Here is a 15,261-nt window from a genome sequence, read left to right as displayed (position 1 = left end):
TATATAGATGTGATACTGGAATATGTTCAATGGGACATATACTGAAGCAATCATTATTACCATTATGATGGGAATTACAATGTCTGGGAACACTATGATTTTTATAGTTCTTTTTCATATTCCTCACATGTTCGGACCATCTAATGCTGAGGCGTCTACAGGTTCTACCTACGTACTGGACCCCACATACACAGGACAGCAGATATATTACATATCTAGATGCACATGTAATGTGCCCAATTATAGAATAATGTTTTTTGGTGATATTTAATTTGAATGTGGTTTGTTGCTGTATGATCTTGACACAGAGTTTACATCTCCTGTCTTTGCATCTGTAGGAACCTATTGGTATATTACCCACTCGTTGGCGACTATTGAGAATTTTATGCTTAACTATCTTACTGGGAGCTAAAAGGGATTTTAAGCTTGGTGCTTTTTTGTATACTATCCTTGGTTTATTGCTCACCAGATTGCCTAATATAGGATCTTTTTTAATTATACCCCAATGTTTATTAATAATTTGACGTATTCTTTTGTGATTGCAATTATATTCTGTAATAAATGGAGTAAAATTTTCCATCAGTGGTGATTTTTCTTTATTATGTGTTACAAAATAATCATCTCTATTATCTTTTTTTTGCTCTTTCGTAACCATTCTCTATGATCTGCAATAGGTAATGTTTTTCCTTGAAGCGTTCTTTCAATATCAAACTTTGTGTCTCATAATCTCTCATAGTGCTACAGTTACGACGAATTCTTTTGAATTGGCCATAAGGCACATTTCTTTTCCATGGGAAATAATGATGGCTATTAAAGTCTAGATAACTGTTGCAGTCTACCATTTTAAAATGTGTGATACTAGTAATCATAGAGTTCTCAAATTTGAGTTCTAGATCCAAAAACACTATAGTTTCATGATGTATCACACTGGTGAACACTAGTCCCCTATTGTTGGAATTGAGATGATTAACGAATGTATTGGCTGATGACAGGTCCCCCCTCCAAATAAAAATCAGGTCATCAATGTACCGCCCATAGAACACCAGGCTCGCCCCAAACGAGGCGTTATATATGTATTCATGTTCAAAGGAACCCATAAACAGGTTCGCATAGCTTGGGGCGAACCTGGTGCCCATGGCGGTACCCTTGACCTGAAGATAGAATTCGTCCTGAAATATTAAATAATTGTGTTTTAAAATAAAAGATATAAGCTGTAACAGAAAATCGCATTGTGAATTAGGTAAATAGATGTCTTTCTGTAAATATTCTGATATGGCGACCAGCCCTAATGAGTGTGATATGTTAGAATATAATGATTGAACGTCACAAGTGATCCAAAGGAGATCAGGATTAATAGTAATCTTACTTAACTTGGCAATTAAATCACTAGAATCTCGAATATATGACTCGAGACCCAATACATGTTTTTGCAAGAAAAAATCCACGTATGAGGAGACATTATCTGTAAGACTACCTATGCCCGCAATAATAGGTCTCCCTGGGGGACAAGTCAAATTCTTATGCAATTTGGGCAGGTGGTAGTAAAACGCTAAATTGGGTTCCTTAGGTAACAAAAAATCTCGCTCTTTCTTAAGTATAATGTTTTCACTAAATGCATAATTAACTAGTCCTTTTAAAATATTGGTGTATTGTGTGGTTGGATCAAAGTTGAGTTTTGTATAATAGGTGGTATCATATAGAATTTTCCGTGCCTCTGTTAAATAGTCGGTCAGGTCCTGGAGGACAATCCCCCCTCCCTTATCCGCCTGCCTTATCACAATCGTTTTGTCATTTTTAAGGCTTTCCAAGGCTCGTCGTTCATTGGCATAAAGATTATGTTTAATATTCTGGGATTTCCTATTTTTACTGTTTGGAATTCGTTCTAGTTCCTCAGTCACTAGTTGCCTGAAAATTTCTATATGTGCATTATTCTGTAAATGTGGTGTATAATTTGACTTATTTTTAAAATTAGTTCTAATAAACCCCTCATATAGTTGGTCAGCCAATGAATCTGGTTCATATATTGGGAGTTGAGTTTCCCTAAGTCTGGAATCCATTGCATCAGTGTGTATTGGATTGTTATGCTCATTCCTCATTTTTTTCTCAGCAAAAAACTTTTGTAGTGATAATTTCTGTGTGAACCGATTAATGTCTACAAATAATGAAAAAATATTGTGTTCGTTTGTGGGGCTAAATGAAAGTCCTCTACCTAGGATTCTTATCTCGTCATCAGTTAATTGATGTGACGATAAATTGTATATACCCTTTCCTAATGCCTGTAATTTTGCCTCTTTGCGGGCTGTTCCTCGTTCCCTGTTTCCCCGTGGCCGTGAGATCGTTTCCCTTTTTTGGGTGGTTGTAAGGGAAACTATCGGCTCTAGGTATCCCGATATGCTTTTCTGTTTCCAGGATGGCATTCGTTGGCCCTGTTCTAAAAAATTATTGGGTGAGTCAATATTAGATGGCCTAGTGTCGGTACTTGTACTTGCTCCCTGATTAGTGCGATATTGGGATATTTTGTCGATTTCCCATACTATTAGAGGGTCCACTATATCCTGTGTGGTTAGACTCATATGTCCTATCTCTTTGTGGATAGTTAGATTCATATGCCCTTTCATAATGTGGATGATTATTAGCATGTCCTCCCTTAAATCTTGACTCTCTATGAAAGTTATTGTTATTATATGAGGCATTCACCATAGTTGGTTCTTGGTTCCTATTACCATATGTTGTGGACCTATTATAGCTTTGCTTTGGTGGCATATATTGATCTCTATTATTATTGCTGGGAAATCGTGGCATGTATTGTTCCCTAGATCTTTCAGGGTTCCTACCCCATGTTAGATGTCTAGGTGAATAATGGTTACTATGTGGAGATCTTTCGTTAAAATTATGTGTTTCTCTATGTTGTTGATGGTCACCATGATTGGTGTCAATGTCATCATGATGCCAGTTTCCCTTTTTATTTTTATTTTTATGATGTGAAACTAAAATCCAATCATTGGATGAGTTTGAATTATTCCTCTGTTCATTGAATGTCAAATTTGGGGGTGCTACTGGAATGGACAAGTTTTTCTTTTTATTGAAGCTATACACCTCCCCTTTAGAATAATCCTCATCGTCCCTGATTAGTTTCCTATTTTTTATACCAATCAGATCTTTTTGATATCTATCTGTTTTTTGTAAAACCATATCATTTAATTCGTCATATAAACTTGAATTCTTAAATTTATCTAAACTTGTTTGTATGGTTTCAATTTCTTTAGTTATCTGTTCAACCAAAGTTTTTCTATGAGATATTAATATTTTCATAAAAGTGTGGGAACACTCATTCATAGCCCCCTCCCATTTGTTTAGAATTTCTGGGTTATCTTTAAAAGAACAGCTTTTGAATAATCTTAAACCCCGTGGTATCTGTTTTTTGTCCAAATATTTTTGTAACATTTCAGAGTCTAACCAGTGTCTGCACTCAGTATTGATAGCTTCTTCAAGCCTGGCGAATAAAGCATGTATAGATAAATCGTCTATTGCATTTTCAACATTTCTGTCAGACATGGTGGTGGGTATCGCTACATGTGAAACTAATAATAGCCTCTTGTTATTTCTTTCACTAACTGATAACATATTGGCTATCTATTATCTAAGCTCAAAAATTGTTGTCCCGACTCCGGATTGACCCTAGGAATATACCAAATTGAAAAAGGTAATTATTGGTCTATCCCAGATAAAGAAGCTGATATATAAGGGACTTGTAACTAATATATAGGTGTCTCGGTAAATAGTCTCTGAATGTGTTCAGTGTGTGTTCATAGAAAACAAAAGTGATTGCTAATGTGTTGTTGGTGATTAATCTCAAGTGGTGATTTCCTATGTTTTAGGCTTTTTTAATGCAGCTTTTTTTCCTCTTAAAGGCACAGTTCAGATTTCAGTCGGACAACATCACGACTGTAGCCTATCAATCATCAAAGAGGAACACAGAGTTCTCTAGCAATGATGGAGGTAACCAAAATTATCCGATGGGCGGAGGATCACTCTTGCCATCTCTCAGGAATCCATATCCCAGGGGTAGAGAACTGGGAGGCGGATTTCCTAAGTCATCAGATTTTGAGAGTGGGAGCTCCATCCGGAGGTATTTTCCCAGCTGACTCAGCTATAGGGCACACCAGAATTGGATCTGATGGCGTCCCAACAGAACGCCAAACTTCCGCGTTACGGGTCCAGGTCCCGGGATCCCCAGGCGGTACTGATAGATGCTCTAGCAGTGCCCTGGTCCTTCAATCTGGCTTATGTATTTCCACCGTTTCCTCTCCTCCCACGTCTGGTTGCCAGAATCAAGCAGGAGAGAGCTTTGGTGATTCTGATGGCGCCTGCGTGGCCATGCAGGACTTGGTATGCAGACCTGGTGGACATGTCATCTGTTCCACCGTGGACTCTGCCAATGAGGCAGGACCTTCTAATCCAAGGTCCGTTCAAGCATCCAAATCTAATTTCTCTGCGTCTGACTGCTTGGAGATTGAACGCCTGATTCTATCAAAGCGTGGTTTCTCTGAGTCGGTCATTGATACCCTGATTCAGGCTAGAAAGCCTGTCACCAGGAAAATCTATCATAAGATTTGGCGCAATTATCTTTGTTGGTGTGAATCCAAGGGTTTACTCATGGAGTAAGATTAGGATTCCTAGAATTTTGTCTTTTCTCCAAAAAGGATTGGAGAAGGGATTATGAGCTAGTTCCTTAGGGACAAATATCTGCTTTGTCTATTCTTTTACACAAACGTCTGGCAGATGTCCCAGACGTTCAAGCGTTTAGTCAGGCCTTGGTCAGGATCAAGCCTGTATTTAAACCTGTTGCTCCGCCATGGAGCCTAAACTTGGTTCTTAAAGTCCTTCAAGGGGTTCCGTTTGAGCCTATGCATTCCATAGATATTAAGCTTCTATCTTGGAAAGTTTTGTTTTTAGTAGCTATCTCTTCGGCTCGAAGAGTTTCTGAGTTATCTGCTTTACAGTGTGACTCACCTTATCTTATTTTCCATGCAGATAAGGTGGTTTTACGTACCAAACCTGGATTCCTTCCTAAGTTTGTTTCTAATAGTAATATCAATCAGGAAATTGTTGTTCCTTCGCTGTGTCCTAATCCTTCTTCAAAGAAGGAACGTCTGTTGCACAATCTTGATGTGGTTCGTGCTTTAAAGTTCTACTTACAAGCAACCAAAGACTTCTTTCAAACATCTTCATTGTTTGTTGTCTATTCTGGTAAGCGGAGAGGTCAAAAGGCTACGGCTACCTCTCTTTCTTTTTGGCTGCAAAGCATCATCCGTATGGCTTATGAGACTGCTGGCCAGCAGCCTCCTGAAAGAATTACTGCTCATTCTACTAGAGCAGTGGCTTCCACATGGGCTTTTAAAAATGAGGCTTCTGTTGAACAGATTTGTAAGGTGGCGACTTGGTCTTCGCTTCATACTTTTTCCAAATTTTACAAATTCAATTATTTTGCTTCTTCGGAGGCTATTTTTGGGAGAAAGGTTCTACAAGCAGTGGTGCCTTCCGTTTAAGGAACCTGTCTTGTCCCTCCCTTCATCCGTGTCCTAAAGCTTTGGTATTGGTATCCCACAAGTATGGATGAATCCGTGGACTTGATACATCTTACAAGAGAAAACATAATTTATGCTTACCTGATAAATTTCTTTCTCTTGTGATGTATCGAGTCCACGGCCCGCCCTGTCTATTTAAGACAGGTAGTATATTTTTATTTTAAAAACTTCAGTCACCACTGCACCCTATAGTTTCTACTTTTTTTTCCTAGCCTTCGGTCGAATGACTGGGGGGTGGAGATAAGGGAGGAGCTATATAGACAGCTCTGCTGTTGGTGCTCTCTCTGCCACTTCCTGTAGGGAAGGAGAATATCCCACAAGTATGTATGAATCCGATACATCACAAGAGAAAGAAATTTATCAGGTAAGCATAAATTCTTTTTTTTTGTCACTATATAAATCCCTGGTAAGACCTCACCTTGAGTATGGAGTGCATTTCTGGGAACCAATCTCAAAAAAAATACATTGCAGACTTAGAAAAATAAGGGGAATGGAGAATTTAAGCTATGAGGAGAGGTTGCAAAAAGGCGCTTGAGAGGTGACATGATTACTTTAAATAAATATATTCAAGGTCCATATACAGAGAAGGCAGAAGCTCTGTTTATTCCAAGAAAATTTTTGTGGCAAGAGGTCACAATTTAAGGCTGTAATATGAGATGTAATCCCCAGCAACATCAATGTTTTTTCACTGTAAGAGCAATCAAATTGTAGAACTCATTACTTAAGGAGGTAGTAAATGTCAATACATTTATATACATTTAAAAATAATTTAGATACATTTCTGGCTAGACACAGCATTCAGTTATACGATTGTTTGTGTTAAATGGGTTACCTTTTTTAATGGGATTAATTTAACCTCAACTATTGTAAGTATATTAAGATTTATATAGGATGAACTTGATGGACTTCTGTCATTTTTCAACCTTAATCTACTATGTTACTTCTTACCAGAGTAATTTCCTAGAGAAGTCAACCGTAATCCTAATTGCCCCAGCATGGCCTTGCAGGATTTGATATGCAGATCTGGTTCAGATGTCCAGCAACCCTCTTTGGCCTCTGCCTCTGTCAGACCTTCTGGAAGGCATATATTTCTTGGTGTATAGATCATGATTTTTCCAGGCATTTTTTTTTAGAGTTCCCTGGATTTTGCAGTTCTTGCAGGATAGTCTGGATAAAAGCCTATCTGCCAGTTCTCTGAATGGGGTGATTTCTGCTCTTCCAGTTTTGTTCCACAGAAAGATTGCTAATCTGATATTTATAGTTTTGTTCAGGCTCTGGTCCATATTAAACCTGTAATCAAGCCAATTTCTCCTCCATGAAATCTTAAGTTGTTGTTAAGGGGTTTGCAGGCTTCTTCTTTTGAACCTATGCAAATGGATATTAAACTACTTTCTTGGAAAGTGTTATTTCTTTTGTCTATTTCTTTTGCTAGAAGAGTTTGAGTTTTGCATTCTTTGGAATTTGTTAGGGCATTTAAATATTACATTGATGCTACTAAGGGCTTTAAACAAGCTTCTAGTTTGCTCATTTTTTTCTGGTCCTAGGAAGGGTCAGAAAGCTTCTGCTGTTTCTTTGGTTGAACCTTTTGATTCACAAGGCTTACTTGAAGGCAGGTCAGACTCCACTGCAGCGGATTACTGCTCATTCTTTGGCTTTCAAGAATGAGGCATCATTTGATCATATGTGTAAGAATGTCTTTGCATTCTTTTATAAAAATTCTACCATTTTGATGAGTTTGGACTCCCACCACCATGAAAGAAATGAATTTATCAGGTAAGCATAAACTATATTTTTTACAAGTTAACCAGTTACCACAGTGATAACTTGGCTATACAGACACATTTCATATATTTAAGAGAGGGACTTATCTCCTATATAAACTGTATAGATATAATATATTTTTTATTGTCCTTATAAATTCCAATTCCGCAGCAAAATCCCATGTGTTATGCTTTTTACTTTTTTTTTTACAAAGATCTGGAGACTTGTGGCTTTCCAAGACCCCTGTCATTTGAAATAGGCCATTTGAAATAGGGTCTTGGTGGTCTGTATCTAGTAAGGGAGCTGAGATCGAGTTTGAACAGCTACCCCAATCCAGCTCCCTTAAATACCTGTCACATTGTGTTCCCTCCCCCTCTGTAATGTGGGGGAATTGCCGATCCGATGCTGTGATCAACGATTCCTCTCAATAACGAGAATGGGTCGCCATGCACTTACAGGCAGCACTTGCATGACAACCCTTTCTCATCACACGCATCAATGCGATTAACTGTGAGCAGTGTTATATGTCTCAATAATAATAGTGGCCACTAATAGAAGACTAACGGAAAGATTTACTGGACTTGACTAATAGCAACAGTAAATGGAAACTTAGCTTTTTAATGTTGTTGTTGTTGTTATTAGTGAATTAAGGAACAAGAAGCAATGTTATACAAGACACATGCACGCTTCTGAGCCTACTTCAGTATGCTCTAATGGAAAGGAAATCATTTTTATGGAAGAATATTAATAGAAAGTTATATTATTATTATTATTATTATTAGAAGTACCGGTAGATTGGCTTTTTTTATTTATAAGTGCTATCTGAATCATGAAGGTTTAATTTTGACTCTAATGTCCTTTTAGATCAGAAACAAACACAATTAAAAAAATAACCCTATTTGTTTTTTTATTTTACAGAGGTTCTTAAAGAAGCGAGTGTCATTTACCCATCCTTGTTAAAAGAAGAAATTGAAGCCGTGCAGCATAAGCACAGATCCCAAGCTTACTGCAACCAGCTGCTACATCATATCCAGACATGTATAAATAATGAGCTCACACAAACCATGTAGCTTACAGATTCTTTTAGAGCCACTTTGTTGGTAGGGAGTAATTTGACAAATTGTGTTGATGAAACTTGCAGATATATCATTTAAAAAAACTAACATTTTAAATATTACATATTTTGTTTTCAGAATCAAATTAAAATGATCTCTATTGTTTACAATTAAAGGGACAGAAAGTGAACATTATGCTGGGATTATATGGCCTCAACATACTGTTGCAAGACGTTTAGTGCTTTTATTAAATTACTGCTTTAGCTTTTTTTCAGTGCTGTATAGGCACTGCATGATCACGCCGATTTATTGTGATCTCTTCTCTAACACAAGTGAAAATGCATAGAGCACTCTCACCAGTCAGCACCGGTCATAGTGAAGACATTGAAACAAAATGTACACAGAGTGTGAAAAAAGCAACCTATTATATGACCTATGCAGATTACAGCTCCTACTGTACAGTACCAGTATATTGTCCACCTTTATGTCCTTTTTACTAGTTAACAGTAAACTACTTACTGTAAAATATATGTATGTTTTGTACACATTACAGCAGTAATTGGTGTTGGGACACCCTTGGATGTCACAACTTGTTGCTAAGGTTGTAATACTGAATTAAAGTTGCACTAAATACATTTCATGCATCTCCTCCTAATCACGGGTGCTACCATTATGGAACATAGGTTACACTGCAGGTAAAAACAGATCTGCATTAAAATGCAGTGAAAGAGATTTCAACATGGCAGCCTGGGAATAACCTCAATGGTATGCTTATAAAATATATTTAGTGTTTAATGTAACGTTAAAGATAATAAGATCTTAAAGGATCATGCAATTCAAAAGTGAAGTGCATTTAAGTGCCCTTTTATTTTGAATAGTAGCATTTCAGGTTCATGTGATATCCCTGATCTGTTTGTACATATAGATTTTTCACCCAAGGATTATACAATATAAAACATTTAGTTCAGTTTTATCCTCAAAGATAAATTTAGTTATTAAAGGCACTAATTAGTGATCTATACACACATATTAGTGTTTAGATGCATTTTATTTTCTGAAATATGTGCTAAAATACTTATATTTAACACTGAAACACGCTCTACCAGTACAATTGTGCATTTCTGGAACAATCTTGTTTATTTAAGCTTTTATATTTCATATTTGTAGATATTGATGGTTTGTTGTTTTTTTAATAAACTGTTTCATATATATATATATATTTTATTTTATTTTTAAAACACTCATGCATTTCAGTGTTGGCTGCTATGTCCAATTAATAACTTGTGGATTTATTTTTGACCATAAATTTTTTCATGGAACACATTTCATAAAATCGTATGTATGTGTGTGTATATATATCGCTCACATAAATCACAGTGGTGTTAGCAATACATTTTTATATTATCAAAATTAAGTAATTCTTTTTTATGTTTATTTTAGTGTTCTAATCTTAGTATCTGAAACGCTGAGGATTATATATATATATATATATATATATATATATATCGTATTTAAGGGTGGCACATAAATCTCCAATGTATATCAAGGGTGTCCCAAACACAAATAGGCTTTGAACCACTGTACTCATGCATAGGTTTATTGTACTTTTTATTGTGATGGAAAATGTGGGATTTGCCTATTCATAAAACAGAGACTAATATCATCATCTGACATAGATAAAGATGCAAACATTAAATTATTTATACAATACAAATGAAATTTAATGATCATTTGTTAATCTTCATTTTGTCTTTTATTCATCCAGCAACAGTGGGTATCCTGTATGTTTCTGCATTTCTGGGTTCAGCTGTTTAATTGGTCACATTTTATTGCTGAAGCTAAAAGACGGGACTTTGTTGTTTTTAATAAATTACGATATCCACTCTTACTTTCACAGCACTTCCTGAAGTTAGATATTTAAAAAGACCAGTCCGGCACAGGACATCTATTTGCTGGTTCACTTAAGTCAACTGACTGCCTTTGTACATTCTCCATCATGCCACTGACATTTTTATGATTTGCATAAACCTTTATTTCTTTCATGTAATTAGCAAGAGTCCATGAGCTAGTGACGTATGGGATATATATTCCTACCAGGAGGGGCAAAGTTTTCCAAACCTCAAAATGCCTATAAATACACCCCTCACCACACCCACAAATCAGTTTTACAAACTTTGCCTCCTATGGAGGTGGTGAAGTAAGTTTGTGCTAGATTCTACGTTGATATGCGCTCCGCAACAGGTTGGAGCCCGGTTTTCCTCTCAGCGTGCAGTGAATGTCAGAGGGATGTGAGGAGAGTATTGCCTATTTGAATGCAGTGATCTCCTTCTACGGGGTCTATTTCATAGGTTCTCTGTTTTCGGTCGTAGAGATTCATCTCTTACCTCCCTTTTCAGATCGACGATATACTCTTATATATATATATATACCATTACCTCTGCTGATTTTCGTTTCAGTACTGGTTTGGCTTTCTACAACATGTAGACGAGTGTCCTGGGGTAAGTAAGTCTTATTTTCTGTGACACTCTAAGCTATGGTTGGGCGCTTTTTTTATAAAGTTCTAAATATATGTATTCAAACATTTATTTGCCTTGACTCAGGATGTTCAACATTCCTTATTTTCAGACAGTCAGTTTCATATTTGGGATAATGCATTTGAATCAATCATTTTTTCTTACCTTAAAATTTTTTTACTTTTTCCCTGTGGGCTGTTAGGCTCGTGGGGGCTGAAAATGCTTCATTTTATTGCGTCATTCTTGGCGCAGACTTTTTTGGCGCAAAAAATCTTTTCTGTTTCCGGCGTCATACGTGTCGCCGGAAGTTGCGTCATTTTTTGACGTTCTTTTGCGCCAAAAATGTCGGCGTTCTGGATGTGGCGTCATTTTTGGCGCCAAAAGCATTTAGGCGCCAAATAATGTGGATATGGGCGTCGCTTTTGTCTCCACATTATTTAAGTCTCATTTTTCATTGCTTCTGGTTGCTAGAAGCTTGTTCTTTGGCATTTTTTCCCATTCCTGAAACTGTCATTTAAGGAATTTGATCAATTTTGCTTTATATGTTGTTTTTTCTCTTACATATTGCAAGATGTCTCATGTTGCATCTGAGTCAGAAGATACTTCAGGAAAATCGCTGCCTGGTGCTGGAACTACCAAAGCTAAGTGTATCTGCTGTAAACTTTTGGTAGCTGTTCCTCCAGCTGTTGTTTGTATTAAATGTCATGACAAACTTGTTAATGCAGAAAATATTTCCTTTAGTAAAATACCATTACCTGTTGCAGTTCCATCAACATCTAATGTTCAGGGTGTTCCTGATAACATAAGAGATTTTGTTGCTGAATCTATTAAGAAGGCTATGTCTGTTATTCCTCCTTCTAGTAAACATAAAAAGTCTTTTAAAACTTCTCTTTATCCAGATGAATTTTTAAATGAACATCATCATTCTGATTCTAATGACTCTTCTGGTTCAGAGGATTCTGTTTCAGAGGTTGATGCTGATAAATCTTCATATTTATTTAAAATGGAATTTATTCGTTCCTTACTTAAAGAAGTCCTAATTGCATTAGAAATTGAGGATTCTGGTCCTCTTGATACTAAATCTAAACTTTTAGACAAGGTCTTTAAATCTCCTGTAGTTATTCCAGAAGTTTTTCCTGTTCCTGGTGCTATTTCTGAAGTAATTTCCAGGGAATGGAATAAATTGGGTAATTCATTTACTCCTTCTAAACGTTTTAAGCAATTATATCCTGTGCCGTCTGACAGATTAGAGTTTTGGGACAAAATCCCTAAAGTTGATGGGGCTATCTCTACCCTTGCTAAACGTACTACTATTCCTACGTCAGATGGTACTTCGTTTAAAGATCCTTTAGATAGGAAAATTGAATCCTTTCTAAGAAAAGCTTATTTGTGTTCAGGTAATCTTCTTAGACCTGCTATATCTTTGGCGGATGTTGCTGCAGCTTCAACTTTTTGGTTGGAAACTTTAGCGCAACAAGTAACGGATCATGATTCTCATAACATTCTTCTTCTTCAACATGCTAATAATTTTATCTGTGATGCCATTTTTGATATTATCAGAGTTGATGTCAGGTTTATGTCTCTAGCTATTTTAGCTAGAAGAGCTTTATGGCTTAAAACTTGGAATGCTGATATGTTTTCTAAATCGACTCTACTTTCCCTTTCTTTCCAGGGTAATAAATTATTTGGTTCTCAGTTGGATTCTATTATCTCAACTGTTACTGGTGGGAAAGGAACTTTTTTACCACAGGATAAAAAATCTAAGGGTAAAAACAGGGCTAATAATCGTTTTCGTTCCTTTCGTTTCAACAAAGAACAAAAGCCTGATCCTTCATCCTCAGGAGCAGTTTCAGTTTGGAAACCATCTCCAGTCTGGAATAAATCCAAGCCTTCTAGAAAAGCAAAGCCAGCTTCTAAGTCCACATGAAGGTGCGGCCCGCATTCCAGCTCAGCTGGTAGGGGGCAGATTACGTTTTTTCAAAGAAATTTGGATCAATTCTGTTCACAATCTTTGGATTCAGAACATTATTTCAGAAGGGTACAGAATTGGTTTCAAGATAAGACCTCCTGCAAAGAGATTCTTTCTTTCCCGTGTCCCAGTAAACCCAGCGAAAGCTCAAGCATTTCTGAAATGTGTTTCAGATCTAGAGTTGGCTGGAGTAATTATGCCAGTTCCAGTTCTGGAACAGGGGCTGGGGTTTTATTTGAATCTCTTCATTGTACCAAAAAAGGAGAATTCCTTCAGACCAGTTCTGGATCTAAAAATATTGAATCGTTATGTAAGGATACCAACATTCAAAATGGTAACTGTAAGGACTATCCTGCCTTTTGTTCAGCAAGGGCATTATATGTCTACAATAGATTTACAGGATGCATATCTGCATATTCCGATTCATCCAGTTCACTATCAGTTTCTGAGATTCTCTTTCCTAGACAAGCATTACCAGTTTGTGGCTCTGCCGTTTGGCCTAGCAACAGCTCCAAGAATTTTTACAAAGGTTCTCGGTGCCCTTCTATCTGTAATCAGAGAACAGGGTATTGTGGTATTTCCTTATTTGGACGATATCTTGGTACTTGCTCAGTCTTCACATTTAGCAGAATTTCATACGAATCGACTTTTGTTGTTTCTTCAAAATCATGGTTGGAGGATCAATTCACTAAAAAGTTCATTGATTCCTCAGACAAGGGTAACCTTTTTGGGTTTCCAGATAGATTCAGTGTCCATGACTCTGTCTTTGACAGACAAGAGACGTCTAAAATTGATTTCAGCTTGTCGAAACCTTCAGTCACAATCATTCCCTTCGGTAGCCTTATGCATGGAAATTCTAGGTCTTATGACTGCTGCATCGGACGCGATCCCCTTTGCTCGTTTTCACATGCGACCTCTTCAGCTCTGTATGCTGAACCAATGGTGCAGGGATTACACAAAGATATCTCAATTAATATCTTTAAAACCGATTGTACGACACTCTGTGACGTGGTGGACAGATCACCATCGTTTAGTTCAGGGGGCTTCTTTTGTTCTTCCGACCTGGACTGTAATTTCAACAGATGCAAGTCTTACAGGTTGGGGAGCTGTGTGGGGGTCTCTGACAGCACAAGGGGTTTGGGAATCTCAGGAGGTGAGATTACCGATCAATATTTTGGAACTCCGTGCAATTTTCAGAGCTCTTCAGTCTTGGCCTCTTCTGAAGAGAGAATCGTTCATTTGTTTTCAGACAGACAATGTCACAACTGTGGCATACATCAATCATCAAGGAGGGACTCACAGTCCTCTGGCTATGAAAGAAGTATCTCGAATTCTGGTTTGGGCGGAATCCAGCTCCTGTCTAATCTCTGCGGTTCATATTCCAGAAATAGACAATTGGGAAGCGGATTATCTCAGTTGCCAAACGTTGCATCCGGGCGAATGGTCTCTTCACCCAGAGGTATTTCTTCAGATTGTTCAAATGTGGGAACTTCCAGAAATAGATCTGATGGCTTCTCATCTAAACAAGAAACGTCCCAGGTATCTGTCCAGATCCCGGGATCCTCAGGCGGAGGCAGTGGATGCATTATCACTTCCTTGGAAGTATCATCCTGCCTATATCTTTCCGCCTCTAGTTCTTCTTCCAAGAGTAATCTCCAAGATTCTGAAGGAATGCTCGTTTGTTCTGCTGGTAGCTCCAGCATGGCCTCACAGGTTTTGGTATGCGGATCTTCTCCGGATGGCCTCTTGCCAACCGTGGACTCTTCCGTTAAGACCAGACCTTCTGTCGCAAGGTCCTTTTTTCCATCAGGATCTCAAATCCTTAAATTTAAAGGTATGGAGATTGAACGCTTGATTCTTGGTCAAAGAGGTTTCTCTGACTCTGTGATTAATACTATGTTACAGGCTCGTAAATCTGTATCTAGAGAGATATATTATAGAGTCTGGAAGACTTATATTTCTTGGTGTCTTTCTCATCATTTTTCCTGGCATTCTTTTAGAATTCCGAGAATTTTACAGTTTCTTCAGGATGGTTTAGATAAAGGTTTGTCCGCAAGTTCCTTGAAAGGTCAAATCTCTGCTCTTTCTGTTCTTTTTCACAGAAAGATTGCTAATCTTCCTGATATTCATTGTTTTGTACAAGCCTTGGTTCGTATAAAACCTGTCATTAAGTCAATTTCTCCTCCTTGGAGTTTGAATTTGGTTCTGGGGGCTCTTCAAGCTCCTCCGTTTGAACCTATGCATTCATTGGACATTAAATTACTTTCTTGGAAAGTTTTGTTCCTTTTGGCCATCTCTTCTGCCAGAAGAGTCTCTGAATTGTCTGCTCTTTCTTGTGAGTCTCCTTTTCTGATTTTTCATCAGGATAAGGCAGT

The 15,261-nt window shown here is 37.4% G+C and overlaps 1 protein-coding gene across 1 annotated transcript in view; it reads left to right on the top strand.

Moving 5' to 3' along the window:
* DNAAF5 (dynein axonemal assembly factor 5) overlaps positions 1-10,292 on the top strand; it is a 288,383-nt gene extending 278,091 nt beyond the window's left edge. Inside the window, exon 13 of the mRNA XM_053695125.1 lies at positions 8,268-10,292. Coding sequence (XP_053551100.1) covers positions 8,268-8,419 — 152 coding nt within the window. The 3' untranslated portion in view covers positions 8,420-10,292. The remainder of the gene's footprint in view (positions 1-8,267) is intronic.
* Positions 10,293-15,261: the final 4,969 nt, after the last annotated feature.

Source organism: Bombina bombina, chromosome 11, assembly GCF_027579735.1.
Source record: "Bombina bombina isolate aBomBom1 chromosome 11, aBomBom1.pri, whole genome shotgun sequence".
NCBI lineage: Eukaryota > Metazoa > Chordata > Amphibia > Anura > Bombinatoridae > Bombina > Bombina bombina.
The sequence above is the reverse complement of the archived record's forward strand: the minus strand, read 5'-3'. Positions and strand labels throughout refer to the sequence as shown.